Source organism: Branchiostoma belcheri, unplaced genomic scaffold (assembly GCF_001625305.1).
Source record: "Branchiostoma belcheri isolate BF01 breed outbred unplaced genomic scaffold, Haploidv18h27 scaffold23, whole genome shotgun sequence".
NCBI classification, from domain to species: Eukaryota; Metazoa; Chordata; class Leptocardii; order Amphioxiformes; family Branchiostomatidae; genus Branchiostoma; species Branchiostoma belcheri.
Genome location: NW_017803824.1, coordinates 2,073,289 through 2,097,777, shown reverse-complemented (window position 1 = coordinate 2,097,777; position 24,489 = coordinate 2,073,289). Strand labels below are relative to the sequence as shown.

At 40.4% G+C, this 24,489-nt stretch overlaps 3 protein-coding genes across 7 annotated transcripts; 1 reads left to right on the top strand and 2 right to left on the bottom strand.

Moving 5' to 3' along the window:
• Nucleotides 1-465: 465 nt before the first annotated feature.
• On the bottom strand, nt 466-16,951 carry LOC109470619 (probable protein phosphatase 2C T23F11.1). Of its 5 annotated transcripts, none has more exons than XM_019769641.1 (9): nt 16,870-16,951; nt 6,262-6,450; nt 5,736-5,801; nt 5,436-5,501; nt 4,183-4,256; nt 3,732-3,873; nt 3,211-3,294; nt 2,669-2,814; nt 466-2,254 (listed from the first exon to the last, which is right to left on the bottom strand). In XM_019769641.1, exons 2-9 carry the CDS (start codon nt 6,446-6,448, stop codon nt 2,057-2,059), a joined length of 963 nt encoding a protein of 320 aa, XP_019625200.1. In that variant the 5' UTR covers nt 6,449-6,450; nt 16,870-16,951; the 3' UTR covers nt 466-2,056. The 5 variants fall into 5 exon arrangements, with proteins under 5 accessions (XP_019625200.1, XP_019625199.1, XP_019625198.1 ...); XM_019769640.1 differs by lacking the exon at nt 16,870-16,951 and adding an exon at nt 16,739-16,863; XM_019769639.1 differs by lacking the exon at nt 16,870-16,951 and adding an exon at nt 10,770-10,872.
• Nucleotides 16,952-18,255: 1,304 nt separating this feature from the next.
• Nucleotides 18,256-19,650, top strand: LOC109470646 (small integral membrane protein 20-like). Its single transcript, XM_019769674.1, has 3 exons — nt 18,256-18,384; nt 18,782-18,838; nt 19,175-19,650. The coding sequence occupies exons 1-3, from the start codon at nt 18,270-18,272 to the stop codon at nt 19,231-19,233; spliced, it is 231 nt and encodes a 76-aa protein (XP_019625233.1). The 5' UTR covers nt 18,256-18,269; the 3' UTR covers nt 19,234-19,650.
• Nucleotides 19,651-20,079: 429 nt separating this feature from the next.
• Nucleotides 20,080-24,079, bottom strand: LOC109470628 (AN1-type zinc finger protein 2A-like). The gene is made up of 7 exons (XM_019769652.1): nt 23,966-24,079; nt 23,107-23,149; nt 22,512-22,743; nt 22,012-22,127; nt 21,455-21,589; nt 20,875-21,051; nt 20,080-20,452 (listed from the first exon to the last, which is right to left on the bottom strand). The coding sequence occupies exons 1-7, from the start codon at nt 24,021-24,023 to the stop codon at nt 20,323-20,325; spliced, it is 891 nt and encodes a 296-aa protein (XP_019625211.1). The 5' UTR covers nt 24,024-24,079; the 3' UTR covers nt 20,080-20,322.
• Between the last annotated feature and the right edge of the window lie 410 nt (nt 24,080-24,489).

The window sequence follows — 24,489 nt, the reverse complement described above, 5'->3', positions numbered from 1 at the left end:
ACTCCCCCCTTTCTTTCAAGATTCGTCCTCGAATCTTCCGAGTCCGACATCCCTGGAGCTGCCACACTTATCCTCAGTGCAAGTACTCACAGGGCCCACATCGGGCGCCACTGTAAAAACCGAAAGGGGCGAGCAGGTCACAACCGGGAATCGAACCCGAGTTGTCCGCTTGGCGGTCACCAACGCTAACCACTACACTAAAAGGTCGCACGACCGTTTAGCATGGTCAGTTAGCGGAGGATAAACCCCACTGTTACAAAATGTACATGGCCAGCTAATTCCCCTAGTATACTATTCCCTTTATTTTGGCCAATTTCTACTATATTTCCCTTTATTTTGGCTAATTTCTACTATTTTTAGCCTGGTAGAGGCTAAACAAATTTATCTGGATTTTACAGGAATCCTACTAAAGAAAAATCTGCAGTCAGAGTATCCACCCATTGGGAGAAAAAAAGACAGCATAGCTGGAGATTTCATAGATTTATTTCTCTACAACAGTACAGGAAATTTTCCACCTAAAACTCTGGAATTTGAAGTCATGACTTCTTAGACAGTTGCAAGAAAAGCCTTTTATCAAAACAGAACACCTTTGCCATAGCAGGATTAATACACATATTAACAGAACAGATTAACAACAGAACAGATGATGATTTTAAATGACAGTTAAATTTGCAACTTGAAAGTTGAGACAGAATCTTGGTTACAAGTAAACAACAACAATCTTCTATCATAGAATTCTTTTTTTTTTTTTGCTCCACAACAAATTCAGGTATCACAGCATAAATGGAGCTTGTACAACAAACTATTGACAGCACAATGCGAAAGTTTTTGGAGATCAGAAAACTGAGTACAAGTTGCCTTCTGTTGCAGTACAGCAGTCAATTGATAGAGGGCACAACTAGCTGTTATGGCTGATGACTGGTATGCTTCTGCAAGCAAAATACATCCATGGTTCATTGCATCGCATTTCCAGCAAGTTACATGCTCACAAACAATGTGCTTTAAGTAAAGGTTTTACACGAGAAAAATGGTTGGAAGACTGACAACTTGTTAAAGTCATTTCTCTTTCACTCAGAGGCCATGAAAACCCCCAAGGCTTGAACTTCGGCTACGAAAAAACTTGGACTCAAAACCTGGAATTTCTTACCGGTTATTGAGGAAAACATCCTTAATGTCTGCTTTCCAATATGGAACTACCCTCTCCACCAGTACTATCTATTGTATCTACATCACAAATGGACATGTGGCGTGCATTGTAGACTTTCAAGGTGTTCGTTTGCACTTCTCTTTCTTTTTTTTTGTCCTTCCAACATCCTTGTAATTCATTATTTCAGTCATACTGATTACTACGTTCATTCTACCACCAAAGTGGATCTCAAAACATCCAAAAAGGCTTCGCAAGTCATGGTGCTTCAATTACGATCATTTCTACATCAGTCTATATAACCAGGCTTCTATCTTTACAATGGAATGCAACAAACTACCTTTAAGATTGCAGAGAAACTGTAATAAACAAGTACAAAACATCATTTTGAACACAATGAAACCCCTCAGTGGTAGTAGAACCCTTCCCTGGTTGCAGTTTTGTGACCAGCACAAATTGGTCATTTTTTTTAATACCTGTTTAAACCATAGTGATGGTTGCCTTTACATTGCCCATCCCTTCACACCATCACAGGCACCGAATGGCAGACTCCATCCCAAAATCTTTGGTCTCCTTTTTCCTAATATGGGTATAAACCTATGTACAGAGGTCGCTAGTGCAGGGCAACCAACATCCTGTTGTGTCGAAGTCCCAAACAGTTATTCCCCATGCACCCAACCTTGGAGCCAAACACACACGTTATGATTATACAATTGCCTTCAAAAACTCTATGCTGCAATCCTTCCTGTTGGTCTTAACCCCCATTATCATTTTCTTAAGTGGTGAGGTTTTTGATGTACCAACAAATCTTTGAGAAAAGGTATTTTCTCAGACTTGTAAGTAGTGATGTCAGGCAGTTGCCAGACAAGTGAACCGATCCCTATCTACGTACACTGCGCCTATCTAGGTCTTCTATCTGAGGTCTGCGAATCCTGCACCGTTTTCTGGACTGGACTGAACTGCCATACTGGGCAAGGCACACTTCTCGGCTAGTTCGTCGTACGACTTTCCTTGCAGCAGAGTTACGATGATGACAGTCATGTTGTCGCAGCCCAAGCCCCCCATCTGGCAGTCCGGCGCCAAACATCTGTTGATCAGTTCTTCACAAATCTGAACAGGGAGGACAAAAAAATTATTCAGACTAAAGTCAAGCATATTTATAGAATTCCATATACATTGTACTTTGTTCAGTGGTTCGTAGCCGTATGTTCTGCACATAAGGTCAATCAAGGGCATTCAAGGCCTATTGGCATGCTACAGCAGAATTTTGACACACTTTACACACAAGTTCTTAACTCGACTACAACACATTTTTGCTGTGTCCACAGAACTACAGACTAGTCAAAAACATTTTATGGACTCAAGAGTTGCCTGGAATGATCACTGCTGGTGACTCTAGTTGCTCAGCAGAAGGGTCAAAGTGTGTGTAATGGCACAGAATCAACTTGGAGCAAGAGCTCAGCCTCAGAAAATCTGTGTGTGAAAAGCAGTTCTCTGTCTCTAAACCTCCCAACCACCACTCACCTCAGGTGGCTCCATTTTCTGGGCTATTCTGGTGCGGATGAAGTCCACCACCTCCTGGTTGGACATGACGTCCCAGATCCCATCACACGCCAGCACCAGGAACTCATGGTCAGGTGTCAGGTCCTCCACTACAACGTCTGGGTACGCTGTAAAGACACAGGGCAACATGTCATTAGTACCTCCCACACAACTGGTGGATGTACTAACTCTCTCTCTCTCTCTGTACTAACTACTAAGTACCTAATACCAGCCCAAAAAGAACAAGAAATAGCCATGCCTTCAAGTACCAGAGTTATCAACCAAGGATTGAGGTGTTCAAAAATTAATTATTTCCTAGAACTATCGCAGAGTGGAACTCGCTGTCACCAAGTACAGTAGGGGCATCATTAGATAGCTTACAGTTCAAGTTCAAGGGTTAGCTGTAACAAGTCGTTCGATTTAATGTAGCCAGCTGCCACCGCACAGTGTGATGCATCATAAAGCCGTGTGATGCATCATAAAATGAGGTGTTCTGTACAGTTCTGTCTAGAAGCCATACCTACCAGTGACTATCTGTTCCTCTGCTTTCTTCTTGTCATTCTGCTTGAAAACGAAATCCCCCAGAGCTCTGGACAGGGCCAGGTTACCTGTGTGCATAATAGACAATAAGCCATTAAGAACCTAACTACTGAGAACCTTGTCATTTCAAATTTAGAAAGCCACTGACAATTTTAAATACTATATGTAAAAGTCTAAACCTGTTATACATTAAATAGTGAAATATACATGTATGATATCTGACAAACAAGAGCCTTTAGGTATAAATAAAAGTACAAAGTAGATGTCAAGATAGCTGAAGAAGACTGAGCGATTCAGTCAAAAATTCTTGTTCAAACAAGTTTAAATGTTCTATAGAACAAGAGGTCATTATTATATATCTCAAGAGTAATGACTAGTGTGTCTAATTGTAGCATACATGTAAGACCAACTGCTACCTAAGCCCATAACCAACAGAGAAAACTGAACGGCTGATTCAATGTGCTATAAGTTAAAGAGTAGATAAACACATGAATGTTGTACTGACCGTTGACCCTGTTGAACTCCACCCACCCCCCGGCAGCGATGATTCTCTTGGTCTCGCCCTCGTTACTGGGTTTGTGGTCGAAGGACAGCTGCTGGACCTTCCCGCACACGCTCGCTATCGATCTCGAGTCACCGACATTACCCTGTAAATAAAGACTTACGGTTAGCACTTGAGGGTCTGCATTCCCTTTTTCATAAGGCGTAATTAGGCCATTTTAACCTTTGTAATCCGTAGGCAACTGCCCCAAATCACTGTAATTCATAATCAGTACATTAACCGTAATGTTCAATGGACCTATCGCACTATTACGTCACGGTTTGTTTACCTGTTCTAAAGAACATTCTAGAATGGTCAGTTAAAGAATAAAGATAATTTCAAGTTTCAAAGTCAGGTGTGGATGATTTTGCTGGGTCTAGTTTTGTTGACACAAAACTACATCAAAAGTACTTACACAAAAGATTTTGTTATTCTTCAGTAAAACTGTGACAGCAGTCGATCCTGCTAGTTCATCTCTCATTGACTCATCTGGAACAAACAACAAGATACATCCTTGAATTATAGTTTCATCAGACTCTTTTTACACAAGCAAGTGTTTTATTCAGCCAATGTTTCAGTGACCGTCTGTCATGGCAATTCTGACTGGTTCACATTACACTGCAGCACAGGTGTCGCTGCTATAGATGCATACATAACAGGACAATGATACATGTAGCTTCATGAGGAACACAGCACAGAGAAAGGAGTGGGATAACTACACAAAAAAACACAGGCCAGTTTCCCTAAAATGTCCGCCAGGAGAACAGAAAACATAACAGTTGACCCCAGAGCAAACACTCTCAACAAAACACACACCACGATCCTCTACTGGTACATTCATAAGTCAACAATAACAGAGACTGTGTAACCAATCATTTCCCCATTTACACACTCAATGGGCAAATTGTAAGGCAAACACGTCCATAGATCCGCATTATTAGATAATGTGGAAAACAAACAAGAGGCCATTACTGCTCAACTGGCTGGAAAATTGGTAATGTGTCACTGTCTGGAGTAGAAGTGCCGATCGAAACCACTAGCAGGGAGAGCTACCGCAGATTAGTCAAGTTTCTGGCTCCCGGCCTGGTAAAATGCCAATGGCAATTACTGGAGTTATCTATGACACAGGCACCCCTGCACACCCTGGTCCTTTGAGGATGTTAATTGCACGAGTTAACAGGCTCCCGGTGCTATTGGGATGAACAGTTGAGGCCAGACGATGCATTATTGATGGAAAAGGGAATTTGTGGAGGAGAAATTTAAAGAAGAATGGTCCAGACTAAGTCTTTGCCAGCAGCCTTCTGACCTTCAGCAAGTACATTTGTACTACTGTGCCAACTTGTAAAGTGTACTTTGTAGGCAAATGAAAAGAGGAGCACACTAGTATATGTTTTTTCAAAAAAGAGAAAGTACAGAATCTGATGATATTATGATTATGACGGATGATAAAAAAATATATGTTGCCAAAGATTAATAGTCTGTTCATCTATGGAACAAAGAATATGCCTGAACTAATATCTAGGGTTTTCACATTAAAAATATCCACAAATCACAACTGACATATAACAGCAAGGGCACTAGCAAAGCTGACAAATTAGAGATAACCATAGAGTCTAGTGTATTCTGATGGTCACAAAAGAAAATGGTGAGAAAAATTACTTTACTTACCATTTCTCATATCTGTGTCCACTTCAAGGAAGCCTCCTCTCATGGCATCTTCTACTTTACCTACTTCTGGAAAATGAGACAGAATTATCTTAAGTTAGTATCAGGAGAATTCAGACTGAGGTAACATTTTTGAACAGCAACACAGAAACACAAAGTGCAGCATTTGTATCAGATTCTGTTCTTCGAAATGATCATGAATGGTTCTATAACTGTGTTTGTCCGGCAGGATATGAAACTACATGACAGAACAAATCAATCCTTCATGATCCACTTTATTACCAGTAGAAATGAAAGACTTACTGTATGATGGATGCTTGACTATCTTCTTGTGCAGATGTGATCCAGCGTACTGTGCTACTTTGGCCCCTGTGGAACAGCAGACAGATTCATGATCCCACTTGTGGATTACAAATGACCTGAGTTAACCATGTCCAAGGGCATACACTATAAATAAGTATGGTCCAGACTGACGCACTACCTTTCATAGAAGAAAGCCGCAATATGTTTGTCAAAGAGATTCTTAGGGATAAGAGACATTTTACTGAATAATTCTTACACTCTGTCCTTCCTTCGTCACATTTTCTGGTTTAAGGAGTCTGGAATCACAAGGTTGACTGGAGTTGCAAGGATAACAGCTCAGACGTCCAAATCACATATTTGGCTACTAATTCAGCCTTTACTGTCTGTCTCTTGTCTCTCTTCAGTGTCTGATGTACAAAATGTTCAAAATGCACTGCATTTGCATATGCAGGTGGTACATTCATGTATTTCGAACCCTGTAATAATAATGTTATAACTGGCATCCCTCATGAAAAACTATTCTTACCTCCATGTCCGTCATAAACAGCGAAGAAAGCAGCGTCTTTGTCCTCGGGGAGTGAGAGGATGTGCGTGTGTGCGTCCTCCATGTTTATCCTCCATCCTTGCATGCATGATGACCCCACCATCACCATACTGTTGGCTGCACTACTCGTCTCCTTGGCTGTGACCGGCTCCGACAACGTTTGCCCCATGTCTGCAGAGGGAAAAAACGCAAGAAAAAACACATCAGCAACATGGAATACTATCTGTGTTGGTAGAAGTCATTATGAAACAAGTTTGAATTGTAATGGCCAACACAAAAAATTGGACTCACCCAAATTTTCGACTGTACAACTCCAGTCTTTGTTAAGGAATTATTTTTGTGTTGGCCATTACAGTTCAAACTTGTTTCATAACATGGAATACTGCAGTCAGCAAGTGTTCACACGCCTGCTTGATTTTCACACTCCCATCCCCATCTACGGACTAGTCTTGATGTTTCAACAAGCAATTTGGAAATTTTCAACCCTTCAGTGCACAAAGCCTCATGGATAACCAACGTGTAAGAAATCTAAGTTTAGAATGTCTTCTTCCTTAAAATTTATGTATAGTTGACCTAATCGGCATGTCCTTGAGGACAAGAAAGGTTAAAGGAATATCAGTTTCAAATGAAGGAAGTCCCATGTCGAGTGCTGCTTCAAACCATCACAGTTATTAGACTGCCAGAATAATTGCAGGTCTGTGCACTAAATGTTCAGGGAGTTGTGATACTCTGATCCTCAGACTTTAATCTCCACAACCCCATGTTTTATTCATCTTCATCTCCATAATTGCTTGGAGGCATCCTATCAAGTCATCCTTCTAAGATTGCGCGGTATGTGTACAGAATCTTTCATCGGCACACAGCAGGAAGAGCTTAAAAACATCTAAGTAAGATGAACAAGGCTCGTTTTTCCTTTGAAATTATCACTGATCTAGATTCACGTAATAGAAGCGATAAGATATGTAAATAGCTTCCTCCAGGCCAATCTAGATAGCTTGAACATTACACATGATGAAATCTCAAGATTAGCTCTGAATGATTGCTGATGAAACAAGAGATCAGTTGAAGGGAGGAGGAACTCAAATCAAGATTGAGCGCAAATCTCACTTTACACAATGGCTAAAATCACGGAAGAATTATATCAAATACTCGAATAAAGCATAAAATTTATTGCAGTTAAGTAACAGATAGGATATGAATTTGCATGCTTCACAATCTATGCAATGGATATCTATGGGATGGACTATCAGAGAAGAGAGGAAATCTATGCGCGAGTGCCCTGCAGCAATCAGCAGGTAACTGTTACTGGTACAGCAGGCGATGGTTATAGCTGCCATTGAGAGGGTCAACAACCCATTAAATCCTGTTTGAAGAGAATGGCCCAGCACTTCCTGCTGTAGCGAGGACTATAAAAGAACCACTGCTGCTCAGTCAACTTGGTTTTCTAAGCCGCACTCACTGATTAGATACTCCGGTAATGGCGGTACTCTGTGAGATTAAATTTGGGGGGAGATTTTCGTCCGCACAGTTTTGTTTACATATCGCTGCCAGTCTGGTTTGTCATTTGATGACTATGACATTGAGCAGGATACAAGATCCTGTTGAAGGTTAGGCTTGCATCAGCTGTTATGTTATCTACACAGAGAGGGATACTGAGCAGCACTGAGAGTCAAAATCAAACCATACATATTTGGAGAACAACAGCAAGTTAGTAAACTAAAACGCCTTAGAACTTACACTCATCACAACCTAACAAACGAAGTACATGTTGTAGCAACACAGTCCATCCTAACTCATCCCGCACCTTTGTAATTTGGGGTCTATTACTCACGAACAACTACTGATATGTCACTGATAACAGCATTCTTCAGATAGCCTTACCACAACCAGGATTCCTGGATCTTCTCCTGAACACAAAGATACCAGACAACCACAGATATCGGCAGCACAGTACCCGAAACACTCGCGAACGCGCCATCACGTTAGGCATGCAGCAACCAACGCTCACTCACTAACGAGGCACTAGAATTATGAGTCAGTTCTCTGTCTATGCCGTGCCATATATATTGCTACAATATCAGTTCTAAGAAATCAGAACTCCGCATACAACTGGTTCTGTGCACATGGGTGGATACCATTGTACATATATGTATCCATCCTGTCGCATCAACGTTAGACAGTCCCAAAACTGGCGAACAGCTCCTAACCAGACCCAGACTGTATCATGGTCATGTGTGTAGGAAAGAAAGGAAAAGGAGAGTGGGTACATACATAGCATGGCCCGGTATGATCCATGGCAGTAGTTATAGAATCGTAGAGACGACAGGAAAGCATCGTCGTAATGCTGAAATGGTTCGACAGCGACAGGCGGCATGGCTAGGCTGGCTTGAGCTGGTGCTACGGCTGGTCTCCACACAAAGCTTTGGTCTCGACTTTGTTATACTGGCTAGACTGGACCTCAGGCAGAGTTTTATATGGGAGGCTGTAGGGTGGGACTCCATGACGGTCCGTCCCACCCTACTACACACATTCTGCTGGCTCCCCAAAATATGGGGTGCTGTGTCCCAGAGTGGGGACAGTTTTGGCTGTGACGTTACCACGCAAAGAAAACTTGCTACGTCACGCAGGGGTGTTCCCGGAACTGGACCCGTAACTCAAACCCTTTCTTCATACCAAAGGCAGATGAATTTCACATCACATCTCCTCAATGGGCTATTTAAAGTTGTTACTGGAAAAATCTAGTTATAAACTTGGCAGTGACTGTGTATCAAGGGCCTTAAATAGCACACATGGCACAGCTTGACTGATACAGTTTCAAATACATCAACAATTGCTAGGGGAGGTACACGTACTACATCTGACATTGTGTCGTATGTCAGCTACTGAAATTAGACGGTCTAGGACTACAGGAAGAGAGTTATGACTGAACTGTGGGTGTGAGTGATCAGACATGCCGCAAATACACATCCGGCTAGCTCCACAAGTTATTGCTCTACACTTGTCTGTACAGCATCATGCCATGTAAGCCTGCTTTTAATTCAAACGCCCTGCAACAGTTTAGGTTATAACTGTACAAATCAAGTATCAGTGCATTCAAGCATGCTTATATAAAACTACAGTATATAATTAAGGTTTAACATCTCTTGTTAGTCTTAGCTTGCAATTATTCTCCTCCAGTTTATCTTGGGTAATGAGCATAATACACTGTCAAATTTTCGGAGCTTTCATCACATGGCATATTGCAGAATTTGGCTGGAAAGTCTTGGTAGACCAGTAGACAAGTCTGGAATAAGTGATTACTATGATACACTTGAAGATTAGACAAGTATTTCACAGCAAAAATCCAATTTTCTGCCGCCTCTGCAGGTATCTGTCTTCAGGTAATCCCTGTCACTTCCCGCCCACAGGTAGCTCCGACACTGGAGCTGCTGCTATGCATCAACATCTCCCAGGTTTTAGTTTTAATCTGATCATACATCAACATGTCAGTGGAGGTCTTTACCATAACCAGACACAAGTCTACCACTGGTACATTGGTTAGGTGCACCAAAGCTGTCAATTAGTTAGAGGATGCAGATCTAAGAGGCTGAAGGTACATGTAGTTATACAGCAAGGCTTCTATATTGGTAAATTACACTCTTAAAACTGAGCTCATAATCTTTAAGGAACTAGACACCGATTTCATGTGTTTAAAACAGACATCATCAAATTCAACATAATACATATCATGTGACCATGAGAATGGGAATGTATGGGTACATAGGAAAGTTTATTGCAAATACATGCCCAAGGGTTAATTGCAGGTACAAACATGTTACAACATGTATGAAAAAAGAAAATACAATATGAGAGACTACTTCTCTTCTAACATATTCTACAACATACATGGTACTAGTTTTTCTTGGTTTGACTTCTTCTTCTTATATCTAACACTTGTCCACATTGGGCTCAATTCCCAGAATAAACCCATCTGGACTCATCAATCGTCTGGATGTCTTCAGCCTACAGGCAGAAAATGGATTATTTGACCTAATGCACTTGTTGATTTGTCTCCAAACCCATCATGTGTTGTAAGTATATATATAGAGAGAGGATCTCATAGAAACATTCCTACCTTCCTAGAAGTAGAATTCGGTAAAAAAAGGGAAATAGTTAGCCAGGAGAGTCAGCCTGTGGGAGAGTTAACTCACTGCGCAGGCTAATGAACTTTACGTTGCCTAAACTCCCCAAGTCCATTATTCTACCTGTTGGCTAAATTTTACTTCTTTTTGAACCCGCGTTGGTAGAGACTACACAGAAACCACCTGTGTGCCAACATTCACCAAAAGGAAAATAGAAAACGGGTAGAAATTAAAGAGGGAAAGCTCCATATAGAAAACAAGTATGCAATCAATCTTTCAAAGCAGACTGAAGTACCTACTACACGATGGATAAGTCTGAATAACCAAACGTCTTCTTACAGTTTACAATGAGTTAAAGAGTCAACTTACAGAAGAATGCCCGGTACCGAGGTAGCATGTACATCTCTGCAGTATCATAAAGCACGCAAAGACATCAACTCATGGTGCAGAAACCTTCAACAGGCAAAACTTCTTGACCGTAATCAGTTACAAGTACCCGCCTAACACCGCCAACAGGCACAAAACAAACAGAACAAGTACCTTACCCCCCACGCAGCCCGGAGAGAACCATTGGTACTTATTTTTGAGGGGAGATTGATAGCAGTTTCCATTTTCTCAAATTAACAATGATACTCAAAAAAGCTTAAAACTGAACAGTCTTTACATTAATAACAGACTATCTCATTATCTAGTTTCAGCATCAGATGGTGAATTTATCTAGAAGCACTTCTGCTTCTTTAACAAAAAAAGATGAAGCCCCCATCAGAAATGAAACAGTCCACATTACCAGGCCTTCTCCCTTGTGAAAGTGTAAACGTGTCTTCTTCATCCTGTCATTCACTGGCTTTGACCTGTGAACCAAACGCTTCTTGTTTTGAATAGCCTGGAAACAATAACTATTCTAGTCTTACAACCCGCCCGACACCGGGCCTCCTCAGTAACATCATTACGAACCACCTCCGCTGACGGCCTAACAAAGCTCGGTGGCACCACCGGACACTCGATACGCGTCCCTTGAGTGATACAAAATTTACACAGTATACTGTAACACTGATGCTTATACAACAAAGTTATCTTTGTGGAAGAAGCGAAGGGTTTATTACTCTGGACACCATACTCAAGTTGCAGTGGGCGCCTGGCAATTGCATACTAGACAGTGTTGGATTATAGGGTTGTGCAGAGGCTATACTGACTGATCACTGGTGTCTGCAACACATAAATCTCATAATCTCCTCATAAAACATAGAACCATATAGAGAAGAACAACTGATACACTTCTGGCAACAGCTGTCTATTTTACAACTTCAGAACAGCTCAAACATATACAGTTGCATCACTACATTAACATGAAATGACATATTATAACACGTACAGTGTTAGCAAATATTCTAATTACATTTAGAGTGGATTCATACTTCCTTATAGCAAGAAAAGACTCATTCATGTAGAACTTGTAATCTGGAAAGATACTAGTGCATATACTATAACATGTTATTCATATTGTGTACATATTTGTAGCTGCTATAAATGTGTGCGTTACAAGTTGAAGTAGTGCAACGGTTTAGTTATTGGCTGAGAAGTGACATCTTGACAGATTTGCATTGAAGGAAATGACCACTTCTGTGTCCCGCTGACTCCCGCACCTTTGGTAGTCCCAAGGTTGTTTCAATAAACATCTGACATAAATCATGTGGACACACAATGTAAGAACTGACAACAGCACAATGTTGAGTAGTCAAGCACAATGTCAATGGCTGGTAAGCACAATGTCAATGGCTCACTCCAACAGGATGGGGACTCCAGCTAGATATCATCTTTTATCAAACAATCTCTTAATACAGCGGTTTCTGAGATACAGATAAGACATTTTCCACTTCGTACGTAAAACAACTTCACTACAAGTACTCAACTTACCAAACATGAATTTCAAGTACATGTAATAAAACACAGTCAGCCCTACTAGTACTTTGAATTCCCACTTGTTGCAATTCCATGCAATCCTTTTGTCTTGATTACGACTTTAAGTTGATGTGTGCAAAACAGCAACACAAGTATAGCTAAGTTGGGGAACAATTTAGTCACCGTCTGACTGCAGTACCATTAATTACCTTCGCCAAGAAGGTTATGTTTTCAGTAGCGTTTGTCCGTCTGTCTGTCTGTCTGTCTGTGAACAGCATAACTCAAGAAGCTTAGTATGCATTGTCATGAAACTTGGTAGGTAGGTAGGTCTTCATGAGACCTCGAAATGATTAGATTTTGGGCCCCCGGGCGGCTTCTGTTGGTACTGCAGCAGAACTTCCGGTTTTGATATCTCGTGATCTGTACATTCTAGGGTCACGAATTTTGGGTGGTAGATAGGTCTTGAGGTAGGGAAGAAGTGACATGAGTTTGGGCCCCCTAGCGGCTTGTTCTGGAACTGCAGAAGCATTTGTTGAAAATTTTTCGAAGGATGATAACTAAGGAACCGGTTGACGTATTGTCGTGATTTTTGGTATGTAGGTAGCTGAAGTGATGCTCGACATAATCAGATGACAATTATGCAAATCAGGAGTTAATTTGCATAATTAATGAGGAAATTCTAAAACTCTGCATTGTTCAATAATAGGACCATGAAACACTTGTGACATGTGATTGAGAATTTTAAAAAATCTGAGGATATAGATTTATGTAAATGAAGACCTAATTTGCATAATTACTGGGAAATTTTTATAATTTCATAGTTGTAACTGCTGGGAATTTAATACTTCCCACATTTGGAAGTTAAGTGAAGGCGAACATCAATAAACATAATTTATTCAAATCATGACCTCATTTGCATAATTTATGAGGAAGTGCTATAGTACCCTTTTTGTTAAGATAAGACTGTCATTGGGTGGAGAATATGATCAACTGATATAACCCATGCAAATGAGGATCTTATTTGCAAAATCAATTATTAAAATTGTATAATTCTTCAACCGCAAGGGTTAACATCTTTTGGCGAAGGTATGAGATCGTGGAACTCTTGTTTTCACCTGTGCCTAGCACCTGTCAGAGGCCATGACAGCCTCTAAAGCTGGGCCTCTAATATGGAGTGACTTTTCAACACAAGCTTTGTGGTCACAGGTCAAATATCTCCACATGACAGGAATAACTTGTCCAGCCAGCCCTCAGCAGTGCCATGGTAAGGCCATGTTGATTTGATTATATGGATGACATCCGCGCGCGCATGAATTTTCGGCCGTTTCCAAAAAAAAAAAAAAAAGTTTTCAACCATACTGTAAATCGTACAAAACAGTTGCAAAATGAGCAAAGACATACCGTAAGTTGCAAAAAATGATACCACTGTCGTAGAATGCCAAAATCAAACCCAAAAAAGACGAAAATGTAAAGAAATGAATTTGAAGAGTAGATTATTCGCCAAACCATACTCTGTGTCATTTGTTCAATCTTCAAAACCACGTAGATTTCATAATGAAAGCAACTTTTTTTTTTGGCCAAACTTTTTTTTTATTCGCACGCTCGCATCAGTTTTGGGGTTCCCAGAGGATGTCATCCATATAATCAAATCAACATGGCCTAAGTATGCACACTGACAGGCATGCGGTTAACATTGCTATCGCATAGTTCTTATGGGACCTCACCTCAGAAACCTCGCAGAAAATACAGTAAATTTTAGAATAATTCCAAAAGCTCATTCATATACCATGACCAAGAATGTCTTTTTATGCTTGATTAATCGTAAGAAATTATAGTTTTATCATCAGTATTTCAGTACGATATATAGTATCATAATGGTCTTCAGCAAATATCCTAATGTACAGATTAAGCCAGACCTCCCTATGGGCCTCTAACCATGCTATAATGTTTGCACAGTCAAAGATAGTCAGGGTCAAGTCTTTCCTTCTTCCTTCTTACAGCAAACCGTGTGCTTTGATGTGGAAAGTCCCTGTGTGCATTACTGCAGATGCTGGACATTCCTTCTGCAGTGAAAATGTTTTAATGTCGTGGATACAATCTAGATGGACCACATGAATGTTCTGATACCTATCTAAAGCATTTGACTGAACATACCTGCTCAATCACTGATATTCAAAGCCTTGCATAAACAATATATAACAGACATGGTCCTCTTCTCCTCTTGCATAGTAATAATCAATCAAACCCTACTCCAGCTTAAGGATTGTCTGATGCCAAAGCAAATAATTGTCATGAACAGTATTAACCGTTTTGGATTCAAGACAAGAGTTATGAGATACACATGCAGGCTATTGCTCTGTCTTATCTGATGCATAAATGTGGTTTTAAATGTAACAGCCCATCTGAGAAGTGACAACATTTTAGGTCTACCTCAAGATATACAGTAAGAAAATATTGAGTGGATGCTAGCTGGTTTGTAGGCACTGCTTTTGAAGTGAACTGATGGATCCACCAATAGCCTCCAGAGGTAGACGGCAGCTTCAGAACCAGATTATAAAGTTACCTTTTCGCCAGGAGACCTGTATAATCAAATCTGTTACAAAACATATGAAATCATCTTGGTAATTTAATTCTACCCTAGGTTTGATGGTTCAGGGTCTCATTTCACCAATCTCCACTAGGGAAGAATATAGAGTTCTTAATTAATAAACTTAATAAAGTTTGACAGCTCCATGCTCTCAATGGTGCTTGTGGCAACCAGATCCTTTTATGGGTATTGAAAGATAATTTTATCATGAAAATTACTGACCAAGCTATATATCTTCTGATGTCACTTATTTCAGGTTTCTCACATATTATATATACAAAACTGTATTTTTGTAACACAGTAGCATTTTGCAAATAGATGTATACTAGTAGACGTAACGGTACCTATAATCAAGTATGTAACTATGTGATGTTGGTATTTTTCCACAATCATGTATTGTTAGTAGCTTGTAAGTTATATACAGTATCAACTTCATTAAGTGGTTCAAGTTCCTTTTGATTAGTCCTTAAAAAAGGAAATGCCAGTTGACAAATGCTATGAACTCAGATTTCTGTCTTTTCAGAACTAGCCCTAATCTGTTTAAACTTTATCAGGAAAGCTGCAATGTCCAGGACTCCAGGGTCAGGCAGGGGTCAGTCTGCATGGTCAGAAAATTGGGTCCAGGAGGCTACGTTGGGTGCTGGACAGAAGACAACTAGAAGAGTCATGAGGTCTATATGAATGTGATGGCTTATGCAGTTATGGCAAGACAGGAAATCCTTTCTTTAAGAAAAGACAAGTCTAAGAAGTAAACGTGAGATCATGATGGGAAGATAGGATATATTATATGATAATAAAGAGGTAAACAGAACATGACAAATTCGAAAGGTATACTCTACACATTAATCCATTTTGAAGAATTTTAGATCTATTTTTTAGCAATTAACAACATTGTATTACTTTCATATATATTCGTGAAAATATTGAGCTAGGATGATCACAATGTAATCATCACTATACATATGAACATATTATTATGCTGATGTACTACATTTTGGACAAGGCTGTACGTTGCTTAGACAAGGGTGCCATTGTCAATAAATTTGTTACCAATTCATCACATACATTGAGCTTCCACAAAGTTGACAGCAAACAAAAAAGACATTATCATATCAAATTACTTTGCACACGCAATTTGAGCTGGCAATTTAATAGTCCCTGTATAAAGGATACAGATAATCATTGTATGCTGAGGATGATTAATAAAATCCACACACAAATATGAAGGTGTGTTCCATGACCTGTGAGGGTGTGTATGAGGTCAGAGAGGTGCATGAGACCGTGGGCAGGCGTATATCCCCATGTGTGTGTGGGTGATGGACATGTGGTTGCACTTTGACCTGACGTTTTGATGTAACCTTTGTCCAGCTTATGACGATACTGAATTTTGGCTGTTCGTTGGTGTGAATGGAAACCTATATTACAGGACATCCTCTCAGACCACGCATTGTATCATTTTCACAAGTTGGCACATGAGTCGAAACCACGTCAAGGAGCTGACACCTGATTTTAAATCGCCCCCCCCCTCCATAATTTCCACCACACCACACAAGGAAGTCCAATCCGTGATCTACCTGACTTTTGAAGCTAATTCATGAGATGGCATTCCGTAGAAAGAAGATTAGATGCCTAAAATACCATTAGAAATGTCGTCTTGATCGCAAGTCATCCTGGAACCAGCCACGGGCAAATACTAGCAAGCTCACGATGACGACGACCCTTTCAAACATGGTACCCTAACGCCTAAAATCAAATCCTACCCAAATGAAAGCAAAATCACTCCCCCCAAATTTTGTCAACCGTGGTGGGAAACGCCCCACACGAACGCTCCTGGGAACAAATAAAAGCTTACCTGGGTGAAGGACTTGACGTCAACCTTCTGCGATTGATGGCAAACCTCGTACTTCCCGATTCTTGCGACTGTTTCCCTCAGTGACTCACACCACACTTGTGTTTATGAAATTGTCTAAATCTCGTTCTTACCTCAGTCACGTACCGCGGGCTTCGCACTACTTTCTATGTAACCTTCCGCGCTCGAACCTCACCATTCAACAAACTTGTACGCCCTCTCAGCGGTTTGTCAGCGCTTGTACGCTAATCCGTGAGTAGTAATCGCGTTTATTTTCCTTGCTGCGAGCCGGCTGTGGCTTTGACAAAGGAGGATTTATATTTCAAGGGACTTTTTTTCCTGCCGGGTATGTTTACAAACGGCTTGCTCCCTGGGGGATTGTCACTATTGTATAGTGACGTCACTAGTAAGTCCTAAGGGATGAAGCATTACTTTGAGACTGGGTTTGTGTCTAATTAGCCAACCCTTTATTTAGAAGACATCTATATGGCATAACATGCGTGATAAATTGTCTATAAACATGCCATGTAGCTATGTAACGCTTCAGTGCTCAAATTTATAGTTCATTGATTTTTGGCTGCGCTTGCTGATTGGTGAACGTCATCCTCTGATCTGATTGGTCGAGAATATAACCTTTGACCTATATTGCGTTATCGTTCAGGTGGGGAGGGCGGTTCAAGGTGGCGTGAGGATAATTTTGGTAATTTCTGTCAACATTTTGCGTGTGTCGTTTGAATTTTGTAGCACTTGTGGCCGGTGTGGTTGAGCATGTTGTGTTCTGACAACGTTCAGTGTCTTCTGCGTGATTAAATGTTTAACATGGCAGAATAAACGTGGTTATAGTCTCTACTCTATATCTTCCACATGCGTAAAATCTCCAAGCAGATGTAAGAATCCTGCTAGTCAAAATCTTATTTACAGAAGAAACAGAAGTTGTGAAGACTCGGAGAGGATATGTACTTCTACATGTACATGTACTTCTACATGTACATGTACTTGCAAAATATAATTACGTCAATAGTCTTTGCAAGACCACTGACATCCATAATTTTTTAGAGGGGTCATATGGTACAGGTGACTCAAATTATGACCTCAATATTATAATACATAGAATATGACTATAAAGTTAGTATACTAAGTACTAGTAGTTTATTTTGGGAACAAAGGACAAAGATTGTTGTTCACACCTTCACCATGTCCCACCCCATTCTATTCTACTCTAGTCAATACCTAATTACCCTATTGTTTTCACACCGTCATCTTGCCCCTCCCCATTCTATTGTACCATACTCTAAACCCTACACCTTCACCTTGCCCCACCCCTTTCTACTCTGCTCTAAACCCTAATCACCCTATTGTTTTCACACCTTCATCTTGCCCCATTGCATTGTAGTTGAAATTGTACCATACTCTGAACCCTAACCACCCTATTGTTCAACAACTGTTGTTTTCACACCTTCACCTTGCCCCACCCCATTCTATTCTACTCTACTCTAATCCCTAATCACTGTGTTGTTTCAGCTTCCTTGCCACCATGTCAGGCACCAGTATGAGGCGGATGGTGTTGGGGATCGGGGCGTTTGCTGCTGTTGTCGGTGGAGTCATGTACCCCATCTTTATAGCACCTCTTCTTCACTCTCAGGAATATCGTAAGTATAGTAGTTGAATCAAAGACAGCTGGTTAACTGGACCACCCCAATTCTATGTAAAGTAGCACGTTGAATTGACTTTCCTGAATTTACCATATTTTTAGCCTGGGTGCCATTCAATTTGTAATGGCAACTGCACCCAGGCTACCATATTGTGTTTTGAGTATTGTGAAATTCATGTAATGCATAATGGATAACACCCCAAGCCCCTTGAAAATCCAATCAAAAGATGAAGCAAACATTGTGAATGCAGAGTAAGGTTAGGAGAAGCCAATGATTATGCAAATGATCCTTATCAAAACCTGAACATTATTACATGTAGTTATAATGTTGGTAAGCCATTACATAGTACATTACGGTAATACTTAATTGTCAAACTTACATATCTTTTATACAGAGAAGATGCAGAAACAGAACAGAGAAGGTATAAAACAGGATGAGATCCAACCAGGAGGTGGGTATGAATACTAACATCAATGTTTAACTATACATATGTAACATGCTTCTTGAAAGGATGTTGCACTGGTGGTTTAAATTCAAACTTATGAGAGATGAGTCAGCAATTTACATGCCAATTTTGCCTTCAGCAACTGATGCAAGGATGGATATAGACAAAGCATGCTGACATAGAGTTTGTGTTTTTGAAGCATGTAAAGAATGCTGATTTAGTATCTGTGATACCAGCTCAGTGGCCACTTCACTACAGATTATGTCATACTTCAGCTGTTCAATGTTTATGATGATGTCCCTAGTACTGATGAATGAAAATTCTTTCCTTGTTCTGCCTTAGGAATGGTGGTGTGGAGTAACCCATTTGGGGAAAAGAAGGACCAAAAGAAAGACAGCTGACAAGCCAACTGGAATAATCTAATGAGTAATGTGGATGTTGAGATGTAAATAGATAGCAGTCAGAAATACTATTTACTGTAGTTTAGTATGCTGGGTAGAATATTTTCCTGGCCTATGGGTTGTTGAAACATAGGGAAAACTATCATGAAAATGACAATAAATTTCTGCCCAAATATGTTCATTGTTATTTTGTATACCCATCTCATTTGAAATGTAATGTTCATCATATTGTCTGTGTTCTTACATTCAAGTGCAAGTGAGCAAGACATTTTTACATCGCTGTAAGTTTATTATCCATGCCAAGGTACTGGAAACATTTACTGTATATGAACAAATCAAGTTTGAAATCACTAAGTTAGTTGTACACTGTTTGTATTGTACCAATACTTAATAATTATACATATCATTTTCACTGTGTGTACTTCTCATTACTGTTAATGTACACTTTTATACATGTCTTATACATGGTACATGCAATCAGTTCAATTTTCAACCATTCATCTTCAATAGACCATCATTTTGTCATCAACAGCTTAGTCATTTACAGTTTATGCCCTTCTCCATTCTGTGGGCTTCGGTGTACCAAAGTTGTACCTGTTACAACACAGGTTAGCTGGCAGAGGCCTACTTAAGTTGCACATTGACCCTGCTGAACACCAGGTAGCCGTTTGGCACCAAATTCATATGGGATACAGTATGAGGTAGCAGGACTTAACTCAAGATATTCATTTAACTAGTATGTTGGAAACTTAGAGGGAAATGGCAAAGCACTGTTGTAAGGTAAATAATAGTCTTAACTACTGGTATGCAAGTACATATATATATATGTGTGTGTGTGTGTTTGCACATGTTCTTTGGTGATACATTAAAATTGGCAGCTTTACACATATTAATCACATCATTTACTAACTGAACTTTCAAAACCAAACATTAAATTAAAGTTGGTCAGTTTGCCCTTCAACAATTCAATTTAGCAACACAGATAGACATGAACAATACTTTATGAACACAGTTGAATACTATATCTTACATCTGCTATTTTGGAGCAAGAAGTCTATGTACATATAGAGGCACATATATGAAGTGTTGTTAAGAGACTGCACAGCTGTTTTTGTCTTGATTCCCCTGTCTGCCCCTCTGCTGTTGACTGAGGGCCTCCTGCTCGCTTGCGGCTAGTGCCTGGGCTAAGGCTAGATCATCCTGCTCTTGCTGGGTCATACTGGAAACACAAGGACATGCTGGTAAGATTAACCATGATATTAGCAAATATTAAGTACATCAAGTAACAGTACCTCATTTTGCGTCAATTGTAGACTACAGTATTTCAGGCTTGACGCAGTCTATGCACAAAGTTTTTCTTTCTAGTACTTTGATACTGCATTTTATACAGTCAAACCTGTACTAGCGGTCACCCCTGTATAGAGACCAATTGTCCATTACAACTACTTTGTTGGTCCCTTGAACTTTTCCCATTGACTCAGGCATTAAGAATCTTGCCTATAGCGTCCACCTGTCCAACGCGGCCAGTATTTCAGACTCAATCTATCCAAAAAGTTTCCTTTCGTATTTTTATTTAGTTCTGGTGGCCTTAAATTACCGTACCTGTATTGAACAAGGAACAAGAAAGTAAAACAAACTTACGGTTTCTGCTGGCTTTTAGCCTGCTCGTCAGCTAGTGACTGCTGGAGGGCCAGTGCCATGGCTTCATCCTCAGACAGCCCAGCCTGTAGGGCCTGTGCTGCTCCTACGTTTGCCCTGGTCTGCTGTCTGCCTCCTGTCTGCTGTAACCTCCGCTGGGCCTCGCGCTCCCTTCTCTCTCTGTGGAGAAAAACATGGTGTAAGTAGGACAATATTGTGTTCAGACATTATTAACACTAGCCTGCCCCTCCTAGCCTAGCCAAGACTGTTGCCAGGGTCACTATACAGGCTATAGTCTGGATGCCAGACTGTTCCCAGGGCCTACATAGGCCAGCTCCTTGGCTTCAGGGCCAACATGCTCTCAAGGAAATTATACACACCCTTGAGTTAGCCTGGGTGCCAGGCTGTTGCCAGGGCCAGTATACAGGCTATAGCTTCTTGATTCAAAGGACATCATTGGTGAAGCCTTCAAAGGGACTGGTATCACCTAGTGTGCTATGGGTCTGGCATCCGGGCTATATTGACAAATGGCAGGTAAAAATCTGGCAATCTACAATAGCGATGTGGTACATAAATGCCTGACCTGTCCAGTTCCCTGCCAGTGGAAGACATCATGGTCTGCTGTGGTTTGTTAGATGGTCTGGAAGCTGCAGTGCCCGAGGACCGAGCAGCACTGCTGGGTTTGTTAGACCCTTTATTTCTCAGAATGGCAGCAGCCCTGTTAAACATAAACAAGTTTGATGGTGAGTTTATCACAAATAAAACTGAGTCCTTGCAGTGAATAAAGATTCAAAGTTGTCCATACAAGTGTTACTGACTGATTGTAGCACACATAGGGTAGGGTACTTGATGTTTTAGTAAATTGCCATACTTCTTTAATTTGACTTCAGAAACTGGCAATATATAGAAACCTTTTGTTATAGTCTACTAGTATCACTTTGTCTCTAGAACCAGACTGGTACTACTGATGTACTGTCCAAAATCATATTTTTGATACATGGGTGTGTTTACCAACAATGATATTAGACTATGATGCAAGTATTCTTCAACTATACTGCCTCATGCGTCAAGAGATGCAGGAGCCCCTAAGTCTAAGTCAAGTATTCAAACCCTATGAATCTCCAGAGCCAGTGGACTTACCCAGCATTAGAGACTGCCCTGCCTGAGTCCTGGTAACCTTTACAGTCATGGTCTGTCGTGTGACGGTGCTTCAGACAGAAGTTCTTCCGACAGGAATCACACACTACAGGTATCAACTGCAAGAGAAAAATGCAACAGTTACAAAGGATGATATAGGAGCACCTTGAATGTAACAATACCGCAATCATACATGTGCTTACTGAAGCTTTTAGCATTACAGTATAGACTTTCAAGCCTAGCAATTTTACGGAAACATAGCAATCTTACTAAAGCTTCAAGCATGTTTCCATAGACTCTCAAGCCTTGCGATTGCAGATGTGTATACTGATACACACATCAAGCCATAAATGATTAATGCGGCAAAAAGCAGCTGCTCCATGTTCCTGTAAAACCGGGATGTTACAGGCAGCTACACTGTGTTGAACGATATAATACATACATGTATACAAGTTTTGCACCTAGCATATTTAAACTGACTGAAATGTGTTCTGCAGACTCACCTCCTTCTGCTTACATCCCTTGACGTTACACCTGTTGGTGTAGATCTTCTTCCTCCTCTGTTCCGCCTTGTCAGACTTACAGTCCCTGTCGATGTGCTCCCCCACCCTGATGTCAGGCAGCTCCCCCCTCTTCACCGGGATGGGGGCGTTACACAGGGGGCATACCGGAACCTGCACGTCCTTCTTGTAGGAAGACTCACAGTTGTGTTGCCGATACAAGATGTGGTCTTTACTGTTACATGTATAAAAATGTGGAAATGGTTTAAGAATATTGCCAGATATTGCAAGAATACACTACGCAGCAACTATCGGAGCAGACATAAACTAACCAGGATGGTACCCAGGCTACACAGTACCACTGTTATATACAACAACTGTGCAGGTGTGATAAAAATCTGTGGTTAACCTTAAGAATGCTTAAGGCAGCCATTTGACATCAAATTCGTATTGGTTATGGGGTTAGGCAGTGGAGATTTGGTTAAATCACAGATTTTACCACACATTCCCAGTAGACTAGGGATTCCCAAGTGGCAATAAATTTTTACTGCAACACATCGACACAAACTAGAGACTAAATTTATAGAGTGAAACTTACCAAAAAATCTTCTCACAGCAATCACATTTCATTGGAAGGAAATCTGTGGGGTGGAACAGGAATATAACATTAGCAACTTTAAACAGTGCAATATGCACTATGGACAAATTAGGAGGATTTATACTGTAGTTGAAAGGAAAATAGCAATTATTGTTTATATCATTCATAAGCCACCACAACAAGTGGTTGTGAATAAAGATATTTGATATTCAATCATTTACCAAGCTGATAAAATTACAGATGTAAGTCCTTATTAATGCTTGACACAAATCACGTTTACAGGGTTGTCAAGTTCTAGTAACTTCTACAAAAATTTTGCTGTATCATTTTTGCCCTCCCCATTTCGGACGTTTCTCTACGTGGATCTAACCTTTGGATGGTTCATTAACCCGACTTTTTTTTAAGAAAAACGTCTACACAGAAAGTAAAATTATTGATAAGCTTCATTTTGGTTAAGGTTTATGCAGATATTTAAAATCATATTTACTCTAACTGAAAACCTTAACGTTACCGCCCTCCCCCTTAAACCGATTTCCAAAAATAATCTTAGAAACGTGATGATTAAAAAGTCTGCTTTATGAGAACGATGTGAACATATTGAGCTATCGTAATAATGCTTTGATGGTAGAAGATTTCTAAGAGTAGAAGATACAGAAAATATTGGGCGAAAACTGAAAAGTGCCCATTCATATGGTAAAGCAACAAGTACGACATGACAACACCAAAACACCGGACAATCAGACAAGCATTTGGGCGCACTCTTCGGCGTTTTTCTCATACTATATCGCACAGATTCTCAACAAAACTCTTGTGAATAGTTTTTTCCTGCCTTTTCCCCCCAAACAACGCGAATTCTTACCCAGTTGCTTGCAGAAAGTCTCGGAGCAGTGAGCACCAAGGTCCGGAAACTCCGCCATCTTGAATCTTGATCTGACGACCTTCTACGCATGCGCATTTATATCCTCGGGCTTCCCCTTCTGGAACATTCGTCACAGGTGACGTCATGCATCTCATGACAGTCAATCACGCAAAAATATTGCTGTGTCATGTTGACAGAGAAGGAGAAGGAGGGAAAGAAAGAAAAGAAAGAAAGAAGGAGAAAAATCTACCTAAAGTTGCGAGCAAAACGTCCTTGAGGTCAAATTGTCCTTGATGCCATCTTAGTAGCCGCTGAATGAATAAAACATTGATTTTCTCATATTTGGAGTGATAGCAGGGCCGGTGATAAAATTGCAAATTTTAAGACTAAACTAATTGCTTTGTGAAATTAGAACCCTTCTTTGCTCCTTTTTTTTTTTTTTTTTGCCATCTAACGTTACCTTTCCTCATAGTAACGGAGCTTCAGAATGCTATATACAAGTACAAGTTTTAATTACTAAGTAT